A 12,906-nucleotide genomic window follows, 5' to 3' on the forward strand; every position below is an offset into this window, starting at 1 on the left:
TCCCTGGACTCCTCCTCCCTGTCCCAGGCTCCTGATCCTGAAAGACCCCAGCTTCTCAGCCTGTTATTCCTAATTCCTGCCATTGCCTCTTTCCATCATCCATTCAGCCCTGGGCCCAGGGCTCCACATGCATTGACTCTGGCCCTGGAACCTCAGCCTCTTAGACGCCTCCAGAAGGGGAAGCAGGCCCTGTAAGTAGCTCCATGGTCCCTCAGAGTCAGTCTCCAGCCGGAAGCAGGAGTATGGTAGCTCCTTCCTCCTCCTCTCCCTTCTTCTTCCCTCCCATCCAGTAGGTCCCTTCTTTCTTCCTCTGTCCTGTCTCTCTGCATGCTGACCCATTCTGGTTCACAGCTGTGTCTTGCCCAACACCATGGTACGATCTTGTCACAGGTAGCTGGGAGACGGCAGGGCCTGGGAGACCCCGTTCTGGTCCCTGGTACCTGGCATAGAGCAAGTGGACTCCCCATGGAGAGTCTGGATGCCACCCTGGGATGCCTTCTGACCAATGGCAGCCTTTCTGGGGTCCCTGTACCTCCCTCCCCTGCCCTCAGGAAAGGCCCCTGGCTAGCAAACACCGGTCAGGGTGAGGAGCAGAGTGTGCTTGGCTGTTCCCAGTGTTGCTGTGTCCAGCCTGGGTGGTGTTTCCTATGTCCTTTCGAAGCACTCAGCTATAGTCACAGCATGTACCCAACGCCAGAACGGAGCCTTTGACCAGGAGACATCGGGGAGGAAGCTCAGTGGGGGACATTTCCCGTGGAAGAGTTGCAGTGTGCTCTCTAGTGTGGTTGGGTCAGAGGTCTCCAGAAATACCTTAATGGTTTCCATGCGCACCCTGAGAGCCCACCTTGGGCAATCTACCAAAGCACAAGTGATAACTGGCAGCACCGTTCAGGGTGTAGGGTAGGGTGGGGCTCTGATACTGCACATAGCCAGACTAGACACCACACAGAGTTGGCCTTCAGCAAGCACACACGGAGCTGGGGCCACAGTCCTGCTTCCTGCTGGAGGCTGACTCCGGGGGACCACAGAGAACAGAGCGAGGTGTTTCCTGGCCAGGGCGAGATGACGAATGGAAAGGTGGTATTGGCAGGATGTATGAGACAAGGGGAGAGAATGTGAGTCTCAGGCCAAACACCTAGTCACGTCAGACACGTCACCATCAAGAGGCCTTCACTCCATGGCAACAAATGCCCATGTGAAATGCTTTAAAAGGAAGAGCCCTGCCCTTCTCTGCCCTACCCTGCCCATTATGGTTTCAGAAGACTTTGCCACACTAGATGGATGCGTAATGTTGCTGGTGCTGCCCACATTCAAGATGGATTTCCTTCCTAGAAACACTCTCAGATAGACCCAGAGGTCGTGTAATGCCTGCCAGAGATTTCTCAATCCAGTCAAGCTGACAGTCAACATGAGCCATCAGTGGGGTGAGGGATGGCCAGGCTGCTGTGCTGTACACAGTTCCCAGTGGCACTGAGTTCTAAGCACAGTGGACGGTCCTTGCTGGGCACTGCCGGGGTGGTCCACCCTGGAGCAGAGGCTGTTATGCACTCACAGATGAAGGGTGAGCCTCCTTGAGATGTCCCTAAAGACTGGCAGTCCTCCCTCCTTCCAGGAAGGTGTGAGAACCCTGCATCCAACTGCATAAATTCTATCATATCCAGTGTTTACTCAGAAGTGTAGACCCCAGATAGACGACGATCCAAACATGAAGAAAGGTTTGTGGAGACTACCAGGGTTGATATCAGCAGATGCAGACATGGGGACAGTCATGTCCACTCTGTTGCTGTTGAACAGAGACTGTGCCCAGAGTGGGAGAGCTATGGTGGTACAGAAATAAACTTCTGGCCATCTAGAAGCCAAACATGCTGCTCCTGATGTGATCAGCCACATGCAAAAAATTAATAGAAGCCCAAAAATGGCAGTAGAAACTTTCACACTGGCGCACAGAGGAGTAGGTATAGAGCCACTGTCTGCCTCTCTATTGGTCTACCTGTCTGTCTGCCTGATTGGAGACAAAAACCAGTCCTTATGGAATATTGGTTGAAAATTGTCTAGATTTGATGAAATCTAGAAGCCTATAGCCCGCAAATCTCAGAGACTCTAAAAGGAGAGTAACCTGATATTCAGTCAACCCTATGTGAGAATTCATTGAGACATCACAGCCACACTGCTAAAGATATGCAAGAAAAAAAGTCTAAAAACACCGGGAAAAATATAACTGCCACACAGAACCCCCCACCCCAAAAATAAAATAAAACACCATGTCTGTGGAAGAGAATGAGTGTTGCAGGGAGGGGCCCATGTTAGGTGCCAATCTGTAGGAAGGAGGGCTGTTTGTCCCAGCTAGCTTAGATCTGAAATAATCACACAGAAACTGTATTAATTAAAACACTGCTTGGCCCATTAGCTACAGCTTCTTATTGGCTAACTCTTACATCTTAATTTAACCCATTTCTATTAATCTGTATATCACCACAAGGTGTGGCCTACCAGCAAAGTTTCAGCATGTCCATCTCTGGTGGTGGATCCATGGCATCTCTCCTTCCACCTTCCTTCTTTCAGCATTCAGCCAGTTTTTCCCACCTACCTAACTTCTTCCTTATCAACAGGCCAAGGCAGTTTCTTTATTCATTAACCAATAAGAGCAACACATAGACAGAAGGACCTCCCCCATCACATGGGAGACAGACGATGTTTGTAAGCACCAACAGGAAAATGAGATCCACCTGTGCTGTGTTTAGCCAAAGTCCTCCTGAAGAAGGCCAGACTCAGCCCGAGGCCATTCTGCAGGATGATTAACCTGACCCAGAGTTGACTGACCTTGTTGATAAAAATGGTGATTGAAATGTTCTGAAATCAATTGTGATGATGGTGTCCCAGCCCTGGGCACACTAACTCCATTGGGTTATACACTGAGGCATGAGAATACTGAGCATCAATAAATATGCACCATAAAAAGAGACAGAGACAAAAGTCTTTATTGGACACACAAGAGCTAAGTGAACTTGACCCCAGCAGGCCTGCCCTGCTACAGGGTGATGGTTTTGCAGGCTGGAGGGAAGATATTAGCAGAATCTCAAAGGAGCTTGCAGTAGGAGGCTAGCCTCGGCAATAGACTGAAGTTCTATGTCAGAGCAGACAAAAACATAAAATCTATAAAACATGGAGCAATAAATCCTTCCTCTCAAGATGTTTTTTTTTTGGACATTTTGTCATAGCAACGAGGAAGTAACCTATATAGGCCAAATATGTAAAGAACTTCTACAATCCAAAGGAAACATCCAGAAGGAGCCGAAGGGTTTAACAGATGCTTCACCAAAGAACATATGCAAATGACCAAAAGATACAGAAAACACACCTCATTTACACCATTAGCTAGTGGGGACATTGACCAAAACAACTGTAAAATGGCAGCTGTGCCTGCTGGCATAGATACAAAGAATGGTGGGTAATAGCAAGAGCTATGACAGCCAGGCCACATGGCAAGGGCTGAGACGTGAAGTGATGCAGTTTCCTTAGAGACAGAATCACGTAGTAGGTGACCAGGAATTCCACTCTGGAAAAGGAAGTCCCACGAGGCAGGTGCCGGTAATTCCAAGTGGTAACAACCCAGATAGATGCCTTTGGACAGATGTGCTGGAGTAATACTCAGCCCTGAAAAAGAACAAACTGTTGACATGAGGAATGGCAACATGGGCAGATCATGGCAGTGTGGCCCTGAACAAAAGGCTCGAATGGATGGCTCTGTTGTCTGGGATATGGGAAGTGGGGTAGCAGATGAGAGCCCCGGGGACATTTTACACTGGCCAGATGTTCCATGGCACGATGGCGCTGATTATACTGAGAACATTTTCTAGAATAATCTCTGTTAAGTAATTCGAGCTTGTAGGGAAATGGCCACTGGGTGTTCACAGCCCTGGAGTCTAGGCTAGCCCGTTCCACCATGGATGTCTGAATGGATGGCTGATGTGGGAGTGCCATATATCAATCTGTTGATTTCATTGGTTAAGTAATAAACAAACTGCTTGGGCTCATAGCTTAGAACATAGGTGGGTGGAGTAAACAGAACAGAATGCTGGGAGGAAGAGGAAGTGAGGTAAGACGCCTCAGAGAGAGACGCCATCCTCCCCTCTCCCAGGCAGACGCACGCGATGAAGCTCTGACCCAGGATGGACGTAGGCTAGAATCTTCCCGGTAAGCGCACCTAGCTGTGCTACATAGAATATTAGAAATGGGCTAGTCCAGGTGCGAGAGTTAGCCTAGAAGAGGCTAGATAGAAATGGGCCAAGCAGTGTTTAAAAGAATACAGTGTCCGTGTAATTATTTCGGGTAAAGCTAGCCTTGCGGAGCTGGGTGGGAACGCAGCCCAGCGCAGCTCCTAGCTATGTGGGCAGCCGGGTGCCGGGGACGCAGCCCTGCTGCTCTTATTACTACAGATGACAAGCCTGTGATGCGTGTCGTTAGTCTTCTCTTGCAGGTGAGAAAGGGGAACACAGAGAGGCTGTGTAATGTATTGAAGCTGAACAGCTGGAGTATGTCTTAGCATATTAGAGACTGTCAGTGACTCCTACTCAGTCCTAAAGTCCCCCTGTACCTGGGGAGATGCATCATGGTAGCTTTCAGACCACAGCACTGGCAGGCAACAAGTGCCGGCATCCATGAGCTGTGGGGAACCCAGGTCAGCCAAAGGATGAGGAGGTTGCAGGACCAGCCAGCAAGGCTGGGACCTGGGCCCAGTCTAGTCTGTCAAGTTCTTGATCTCCCAGAAAGAGGACCATCTGCTGAGTCAGGAGTGACACCGAGAGAGAAAGACCGGAGGTGCCAACAGGATGTTCACTTTCATTTCAGGTTGCCATTTCCTCCCGGGGATCGTGTGACCTTCAATGGAAAGGAGTGTGTGTGCCAGAAGTGTTCCCCGCCCACGACGCTGGGCAGTAGTGCTCACCTGGCCCAAGGCCTCCGGAGTAAGTGTGGCTAGGCCTCTGTATGGTGGGGTGCTAAGCTGAAAGAGTGGGGGGGATGGGGGAGTGGCTGAGCCTGACGTTATGGGACCAGCACAGTAACAGAGCACTGAACACCGGGGACCCAGCAGGTAATCTCCCTGTTCCTGCCACTGAACCTCTGCACAGGCTGTGCCCATCACAGCCTCCTCAGGTTTTCCATTCCACATCCCTTCTGCTGTCACCTAGTGCTAGGCATCCTCCCCCAGGAAGCCTTCCCAGTCTCCTCTCTATCCTTCCCTTTTGGTGCCGGCACAAGACCTGGCCCACCTTGATGGCCAAGCCATATGCAGTGTACAGGGTGGGAGACAGATATCTCTGGGAAACCCTGTAGATCTCTCGTCGATTGCTAAGGATGTCCTATGACTGGCAGATAGGCAGTCTCTGTCACAGAACTGCTCTGCCACTGGCAGAGCCATGCAGGGCTGCCAGGGCACCAGAGGCATCAACAGTAGGCACTGTGTTCCCATGACAACACTCCTTAAAACCTTTCAGGGACAGGCATGGGGGAGGTTGTTGAGAGCAGCTTTATGGTGGCCTAGAGACACAGAATTCCAGGCAGAGGAACCCAGATAGTCCTCCACTCCCTACTCTGGAGTACCAGGTGGGTTGGTGGCAACAGAGTGGCAGTCATTCCTGGGACCTCTGCCGCAGCCCCAGCTCTGGCCACAGGACTAACCGTTAGAGCAGAGCCAGGCTCTCTGGTAGATGTCGTCTGTACCTGCCTTTCCTCATTCATTAGGTACAGTCTTTACACCCGGAACCTGTGCTTGCCTTTGCTCTCTGTGGGTCAGAGCTATCATTAGCCCTAAAGAACATTACTCTTGCCTTGGGATACACAAGTGACTTGGCAGCGGTCTCGTAGCAGCTGGGAGGCAGTTAGTGCCTGGGCGTCAGGAGCCTCACCTGGAGATGGCCTCTGACACCTTTGCAGGAGGCATGTCTTCTGTCTGGTGTGGTGTCACCCATAGGCCAGCTGTTGTGTGTACCCAGAGAAGCTGCTCAGTCCCAGCACTATGGATATTTGGGGCCATTTTCTCTGGGATAGCCTCTGTGCAGAGCTAGGCAGGAGGCCTAGCATCTCCTCCAATCCCACATTGCACACACAGAGGCCTGCCCCTATTGGAGCCATCAAAAGGGTCTCCAGATCTTGTTAAAAGTCCTCTGGGAATGAATCATCCCTGCCTGGGAGCCACTGGCGTGGTTCTCACAAAATGCGGCCTACCACCACATAAAACACTGAACACCTGAGTGTCTCTGTAATCCCAGAACTAGCATGGTGGAGGCAGGAAGATCAAGAGTTCAAAGTCACCCTCAACTACATAATGAGTTTGAGTCCAGCAGGAACAAGCAAAAACCCAAAGTGTGTGTGTACTGAGCACGTGCCCATATCTTCCTTGTCGTTACTGCCAGTGAGTACAGTGTTTGTGTGCTCCAGATAGCACTGGTTAAAAGAACATTAAGGCTGTGGTGGGGGGAGGGTTGTACAGAAGAGCAAAGGCTGTGCCTATTCTGAGACAAGACTTCAGTGTCCCAGGGGTCCTGGCTCCCAGCCCTGGAAATTAAGAAGCAGTTGTGCCCACACAGGCTGCACACAGCACATAATATACCCATACATAAGCCAGGCAGTGGTGGCACACGCTTTTAATCTCAGGACTCGGGAGGCTGAGGAAGGTGGATCTCTGAGTTCGAGGCCAGCCTGGTCTACAGAGTGAGTTTCAGGACATCCAAGACTGCACAGAGAAACCCTGTCTCAAAAAAGCCAAAAACAATAAAAAATAAAAAATACCTCCACATCCTTGCACAGATACATGCAGGCAGGATGCACATGTCCCCACAGTCACCCCTGCGTACTCTCCCTACACTCCCTGCCTGTTCCACTTTGCTGGGAGCCCACACATCCTTCAGTGAGTGGCAGAGACCCTGTTACAGCAGTTCCCTGTATGGAGGGACCAGTTTGCTCAGCAAAGTAGAGCCAGGACCCGAGGCCCAGAGCCCTCAGCGTTATGTGGGCACAGCGGGAGGGCAGAGGCATCAGGCAGCCTCCTGATCAGAGCTTCAGACCAAGACACTGGCACCATGAAGAATGGCTGGTCTTTGTGGCAGGGGTGGAGGTGGGGTTTGGAGAGAGAAAGCAGAGATGAGTAGGGCAGGCACCAAAGAAGCCATCTGGGCCTGGGATAGTTCCCAGCTGATGAGGGGACAGCACAGAGAACAGAGGGAAAGAGAATTCCAAATGCAGGGGCCTCATAGCCAGAGGAGGAGCTGGGGATTGTGGAGCAAAGGGAATCCCTAGGAGGGGGCTCTAGGCGGGTGAGATGAGCGGGGAGTGGAGGCGAAGGTTGGGACTCAGCTCTCCAGGAGGGAAAGCCAGAAAGGTGGGGAAGTGGGGCCAGGAGTAGGAGTGACAAGAAAGACTGGGGTTCAGATCTCTCCGGGGAGGTCATGTCCCTCTGGTGAGATTACACATATTATGTGTAAGTTCAACATTCTGCCTCTAGCAAAGGGTGGGAAGTTCCTTACCAGGAGCTGCCAGTGCATAACCAAGCAGGCTGCCCCAAGCCCAGGCCAGCCTAGACTCAGCACACCCTGGTGTGAGGATATGGTTCTGCACTATGATGGATCCCATCTTTTAGAAAGCCAGCTTCATCTCTGCCTTGGTTTACCCACTCTCCAGCCCAGGCTGCCTAGTGTCAGCGCTCCTCATACACAGGATCAAGCCTCACCACGAGCTGTGCAAGGGCTCCCTGGAACTGTGAGACAGGGTCCTTTTAGCACACCTCTGTGTCTGTACCTGTCCCCCAGGGCTGTTCTGGGTGATTCCGTGGGGCCTAAGATTCTGAGGGGTTGAGTGCCCCTGGTGGGGTTGCTGGGCCTTGCAGTAAGTCAGTTTGTTCTCTATTTCAGGTTGTGGGGGCTGTGGCTTAGAAATCAAGAATGGCCAGGCCCTGGTGGCTTTGGACAAGCATTGGCACCTGGGCTGCTTCAAGTGCAAGACTTGTGGGAAACTCCTCAATGCAGAGTACATCAGCAAGTAAGTGTGGCAGACAGAGACAGCCCAGAAAGGCCTTGCCAAATGCTGCAGGTGGAGCAGGGCGCCTAGTCCTGGTGGGTTGATTAGTCCTGCTCCTGGGTAAAGAGCCAAGGCCGGGACTTGCTCTGGTCCCTGCCACCTTCCTTTTCCTCACTAGGAGCCATGCTGAAGTGGTTTGCAGCTCCAGCTCTGACTTGTGGCTCGAAGCAGAGGAATGGGGCTGCCAGCTCTGCCTCATAGAACACCTGCCTATGTTTCAGGATGTTACCACCTGCTTGGTGCCTGGATATTCCTGGCACGGGATGACCTGCAGAGCACAGAACAACTGATAGATGCTAGCTGCAAGGACTCATGAGTCTTGCTGTCCCTATGGGAACATGGGAGCTTACAGGCACATGTTCTGATCTGCAGAGATGGACTCTGGGATATCCTCTACCCATTGGCTCAGTACTCTCCCAGCATGCTGTTAGGGGGTGAGCCTGCCTGGGGAGGAGGCAGCATTTGCCAGAGGCCATGGAATCATGTCTTGAGCTGGGACACACACACACACACACTGGCTTTTCCAAAGCTACTGGATTTCTCTGTAGCTTTGGAGCCTGTTCTGGAACTCTCTCAGTAGACCAGGCTGACCTTGAACTCACAGAGATCCACCTGTCTCTGTCTCCTGAGTGCTGGACTTAAAGGCATGTGCCACCACTGCTTAGCTAAACTGGAATATATTTTAACCCTGGGATCAGGGAGGTGAGGCAGAAAGTGCAGGTGAAGTGAGCTGGGTGGTGATTGAAAGAGTGCCCCTAGCACAGGAATGTCCTCCTCCATGCTCCAAAATTGGAATCCATATAGGCATTGATTAGGTAGAAAAGGTCCCCTGATAAGATTGCATAGAGTGGAGTGTGTGTACACATATGCATGCGCACATGCATGTACACACATGCTCACATGTATGCATATACACGCATACACAAATACACATGTATGCACACAGTGCAAATAATGCACAGAAACATGCACGTTTGTGCACACCCATATGTACATGTATGTGCATGCATACATATGCATATATACAAATGTTCAGGAGGACATGTACAGAGTCCTAGAGGCCACTGTGTTCATGCTGGCACCCAGATCGACAGTATACTCTGTCACACAGGGATGAATAGAGTACCAGGGACCCCTTTGTGTTCCTGGTTAGAATACCATGTGACCCATTGATCACAAAATGAAACATTGCCTAAAGTGATGCTCCCAAGCCAAAGTGGGCTTCCACTCAGACGGATGGGTCTGCGAAGCCCGAGTCCCCCAGCCTCCATCACAGTCATACTGTGGGGCGTGACTCAGGCGGACAGAGCCTGGTGTGCAGGACTCTGAAGAAAATGGCAGAATTGCCCCATCAAGTACCACCCCACACAGGGCGTTGGTGGCTCACCCACACCAGCATGTTACTTAGCAGCCTCCAGAGCCATCCCAGAACTGAGGGGGAGAGCGCACTGGTGTTGCCATGGAGATGGAATCTAAGAACTTCCTGGGTTTGCTGTAGATATATGAACTTGTGGGGTCTCTAGGTCTGTGTCCTCTCTCCTGGGATCAATGGAGGACAGTCACAGGGGGGCACCCAGCCCTGCAGCACTTACCTTGGGGTCTTGCGAGGGTCCCAGTATTAAGGGAAGGAGTGTGGCACCCAGTCTAAACCCCAACAGCCCAAAGATGCCTGCTTGTCATGGCTGCAGAAATCTAGGTAGAGTTCACCATAGTTGCAGCTCCAGTGGGTATGCAGGTGTCTCCCTCCTGTCACCTCCACACTAACTCCTGGTGAGCTGTGGCCCGTGGCTGAAGACAGCCGCAGCTAGCAACAGCAGTAGTCTCGGACATTGACAGTGCTTTCTTAAGCCAGCCCCCAGCATCTCCTTCTCCTATGAAGACCTCGCTCTCATTTATCCTGTTTTAGTGGGAGGGGCTGAGGTTCAGACATGTTGAGTGGCACACTTGGGACGTGGCATTTGAGTCCAAGGCTGTTTTTATATCTCCTCCCAGGAACTCTTTCCCGTCCTAAGTGGAGTGATAAAGGTCCCACCTACATCCTCCATGCCTCCCTCATCATTCCCTTCTCCAAGCCCTCTCTCCTGCTTTTGTGGCCCTTCATCTATTGCTAGGCTCACAGTGCTGGGGAAAGAGGATAGGTAAGCTGGGGGATAGCCTGTCTGCACTGTCTTCCCATGACAGTGGGCTGATGGCTAGCCCATCACGGGAGAGTTGGCCATTCTCCTGAGCACAGCTTCTAGAACAGTCTACCTCTGCACTGACTCCTGCTGCCATCGTACAGCCACACATGAAGACACAGGCAGGAGGCAGTCTCATCTTTTCATATTTCCCATGAGTTGGCAAAGCAGGTGGTAAATACCTGTCCAGGAATTGTCCCTGGGAGCAGGAGGAAGCTGCCTGGCCTCCGTGTTCTCTTACGAATTTTGTTGCATGTTGGGGACAAAGCGGGTGACCCCGTGTCGTGCTGACTGCCTGTCTCATTGCAGGGATGGGCTGCCCTACTGTGAGGCTGATTACCACACTAAGTTTGGCATCCGCTGCGACGGCTGTGAGAAGTACATCACAGGCCGCGTGCTGGAGGTGAGAAGCCCACGGCCGGGGCTGGCGCTGTCTAAGAGCTAAGTCATCTCAGAAAGAGCCCCGAATCCTTTAGCTGTCCCTTCCCTGTGCCCGGAACCCTTGGCATAATCCAAGCCCCTCCCTCTCCGTACAGATTCTTGCTAATGGTGCCACGCCGTGTGTGTCTCTTGTGACCCACTTCTTTTCCATAGCCTGACACAGCTCACTCAGATGTATGCACAGGCCAACATGTGTCACACACCTCCTCACATGGGACCTGAGACGTGCTAGGTTGGTCCCCTCGTTAAACACGGCATACTCTGATTTACTTGGTAAATAAGGCTACAGTGAACATCTTTTCCCAAGGCTCAGTTCATGCTAGCAATCTCTGTACTCTCGTTCAGATAAGTCCACAGAAACATGGATGCTGAATCAAAACTGCAAACACTTGCACAGTTTGTGGCAGTCACTATAAATTACTTGCTTTTTGGTTAGAGTCTTCTGGTCCTCTCCCACCTCACCCTTGGCTGACCTGGCTCTGGCATAAGGCTCTGCCTTTCCCTAGCCCCGAGGCAGGCTGGCTGCTCTGCCTCTTTATCATAAACCTCACTTGCCTCTGCACTGAGGTCTTCAAGTTGTTTGAGTGGGTTGTGTAGTAAGATTGTGACTTTTGTCTCCTGTGGGTCCTGTGAGTCTTGCCCTGTGTGGGGAGCACAGCTGGTAATCATACAGGCAAATCATGGCTGAGGACAAAAGACCATCCCACTGCCTGGTCCCATGCCCATTGACCACTGCCCTGCCTTTTCCTCCCACGGACTCAGGAGTTTCACTCTGCCTAGGATCCTTCCCTGTTTCTCTCCCTGAATAGGAAGTCCATCCCTGATGACTTTTGTTTTCATTATTTTTTATTTTAACTTTTTTTGAATCATGGTCTCATGTAGCCCAAGGCTGGCCTTGAACTTGCATGGTTGAGGCTAACATTGAACTCCTGATCCTCCTTCTCCCTGCTCCTGAGTTCTATGTGTCCAGGGAGTTTTTTTTTAAAACAGCCTAAGTGGCTCCTGTTAAAAAGAGCATCTACCAGCGTCAGCCCCTGAGATGGTTGTGACTGTGATCACTGTGTGGTTTTGCTTCCCTTCGACAGGACACCTGGCCTCCCTGACTCTCAGTGTCCCTGCCCATAGTGCACCGAAGCCTGCACTTTGCCCTCCCACAGAAGACCTCAAGCTCAGGAAATCATTCCTGTCTTCCCTTATGGATCCAGGGCTCCTGTCTCTCCCAAATACCTTGGCACCTGTGCACCTGGCTGACCTTACAGCTGTCCTTCTCAGAAATGAAGAAGTCTCTAAGGCTCAGCCAGGTGTGGGGAATCCCCCAGCAGAGCCTCATTTGGACAAAGGCTGCCCTAAATCTCCTGACCTCTGCCCGAGAACAGACCTTGAGGGGCATAGCAACCTAATCTTGTCTCACCAAGTCATGACCTTGTGGGCTGATGTGGGTGCATCTGGGGTCTGGCTGTGCCGTTGTTGTTGCTACTAAAAGCACAGTTTGGGAACCCAACTCAATTAATAGCAGAGCCCAGCAAACTCACCTAGAAAAGCTAGTTTAGGTGGGCAGACCTGGCCCAGTGCTGAGAGATGGGCTGACAGTGAGTTGGTGAGGTTTGTGTTTTGACATGTGCCATGTCCCATACCTCAGCTCTGAGTTGCCCCAGGATAATGCATGGGAGGGACATCCTTGTGAGGCCATTGGTGTTCCTCCTGCATGGTGAGAGCAAGCACATGACCACATCTGTAGAGTGAGCACCCTTATTGTGTCTCTGAGCCAAGTGCAGAAGTAGGGACTAGGTGCTGTTAAGTACTGTTGTGTACTCTCTCTGGACTGTGGAAAGGGGCTCTCCTAGCTGGTAGGATCTGGACAGTCCTGGTTTTCCTCTATAGCCCACGGAGGAGGAGAAAAGTGCTTCCAGGGATTGCATGCTTTGGTTTTGCTTTTTCTGGGGGCGAGTGTGCTGCGGTGGTGGTGGTGGTAGTTACTGGAGGTGGCATGACTGAGCCGTTGTGCCGCGGACTCAGCACAGCTCTGAGCATCCTCCTGGCGGGTGTGAGGTGGGAGCTGCGGGTGGAGACAGCCAGCTCTGCAGAAGGGAGCAGCGCTGCAGTGGCACCGCCTGAGGCTGGGCCAGGCAGGCTGGCGCCCGGCTGGTGACACCGGGCTCTTGGGGAGCTGCAAGAACAAGGGACTTATTGGAAGAAAGAAAAAAAGGACAAGCAT

The 12,906-nt window shown here is 51.8% G+C and overlaps 1 protein-coding gene across 19 annotated transcripts in view; it reads left to right on the top strand.

Annotated features, from left to right (window-relative positions):
• The window catches only part of Ablim2 (actin binding LIM protein family member 2), a 122,110-nt gene that overhangs the window by 45,542 nt on the left and 63,662 nt on the right, over window positions 1–12,906 (top strand). For all 19 annotated transcript variants that reach the window (XM_041636191.1, XM_041636192.1, XM_041636210.1 and 16 more), the window contains exons 4-6: window positions 4,849–4,964; window positions 7,908–8,034; window positions 10,560–10,653. In XM_041636191.1, the coding sequence (XP_041492125.1) occupies window positions 4,849–4,964; window positions 7,908–8,034; window positions 10,560–10,653 (337 nt within the window). The remainder of the gene's footprint in view (window positions 1–4,848; window positions 4,965–7,907; window positions 8,035–10,559; window positions 10,654–12,906) is intronic.

This window comes from Microtus oregoni, unplaced genomic scaffold (genome assembly GCF_018167655.1).
Source record: "Microtus oregoni isolate MIOR12 unplaced genomic scaffold, Mior012 000049F_ref0000343, whole genome shotgun sequence".
NCBI classification, from domain to species: domain Eukaryota; kingdom Metazoa; phylum Chordata; class Mammalia; order Rodentia; family Cricetidae; genus Microtus; species Microtus oregoni.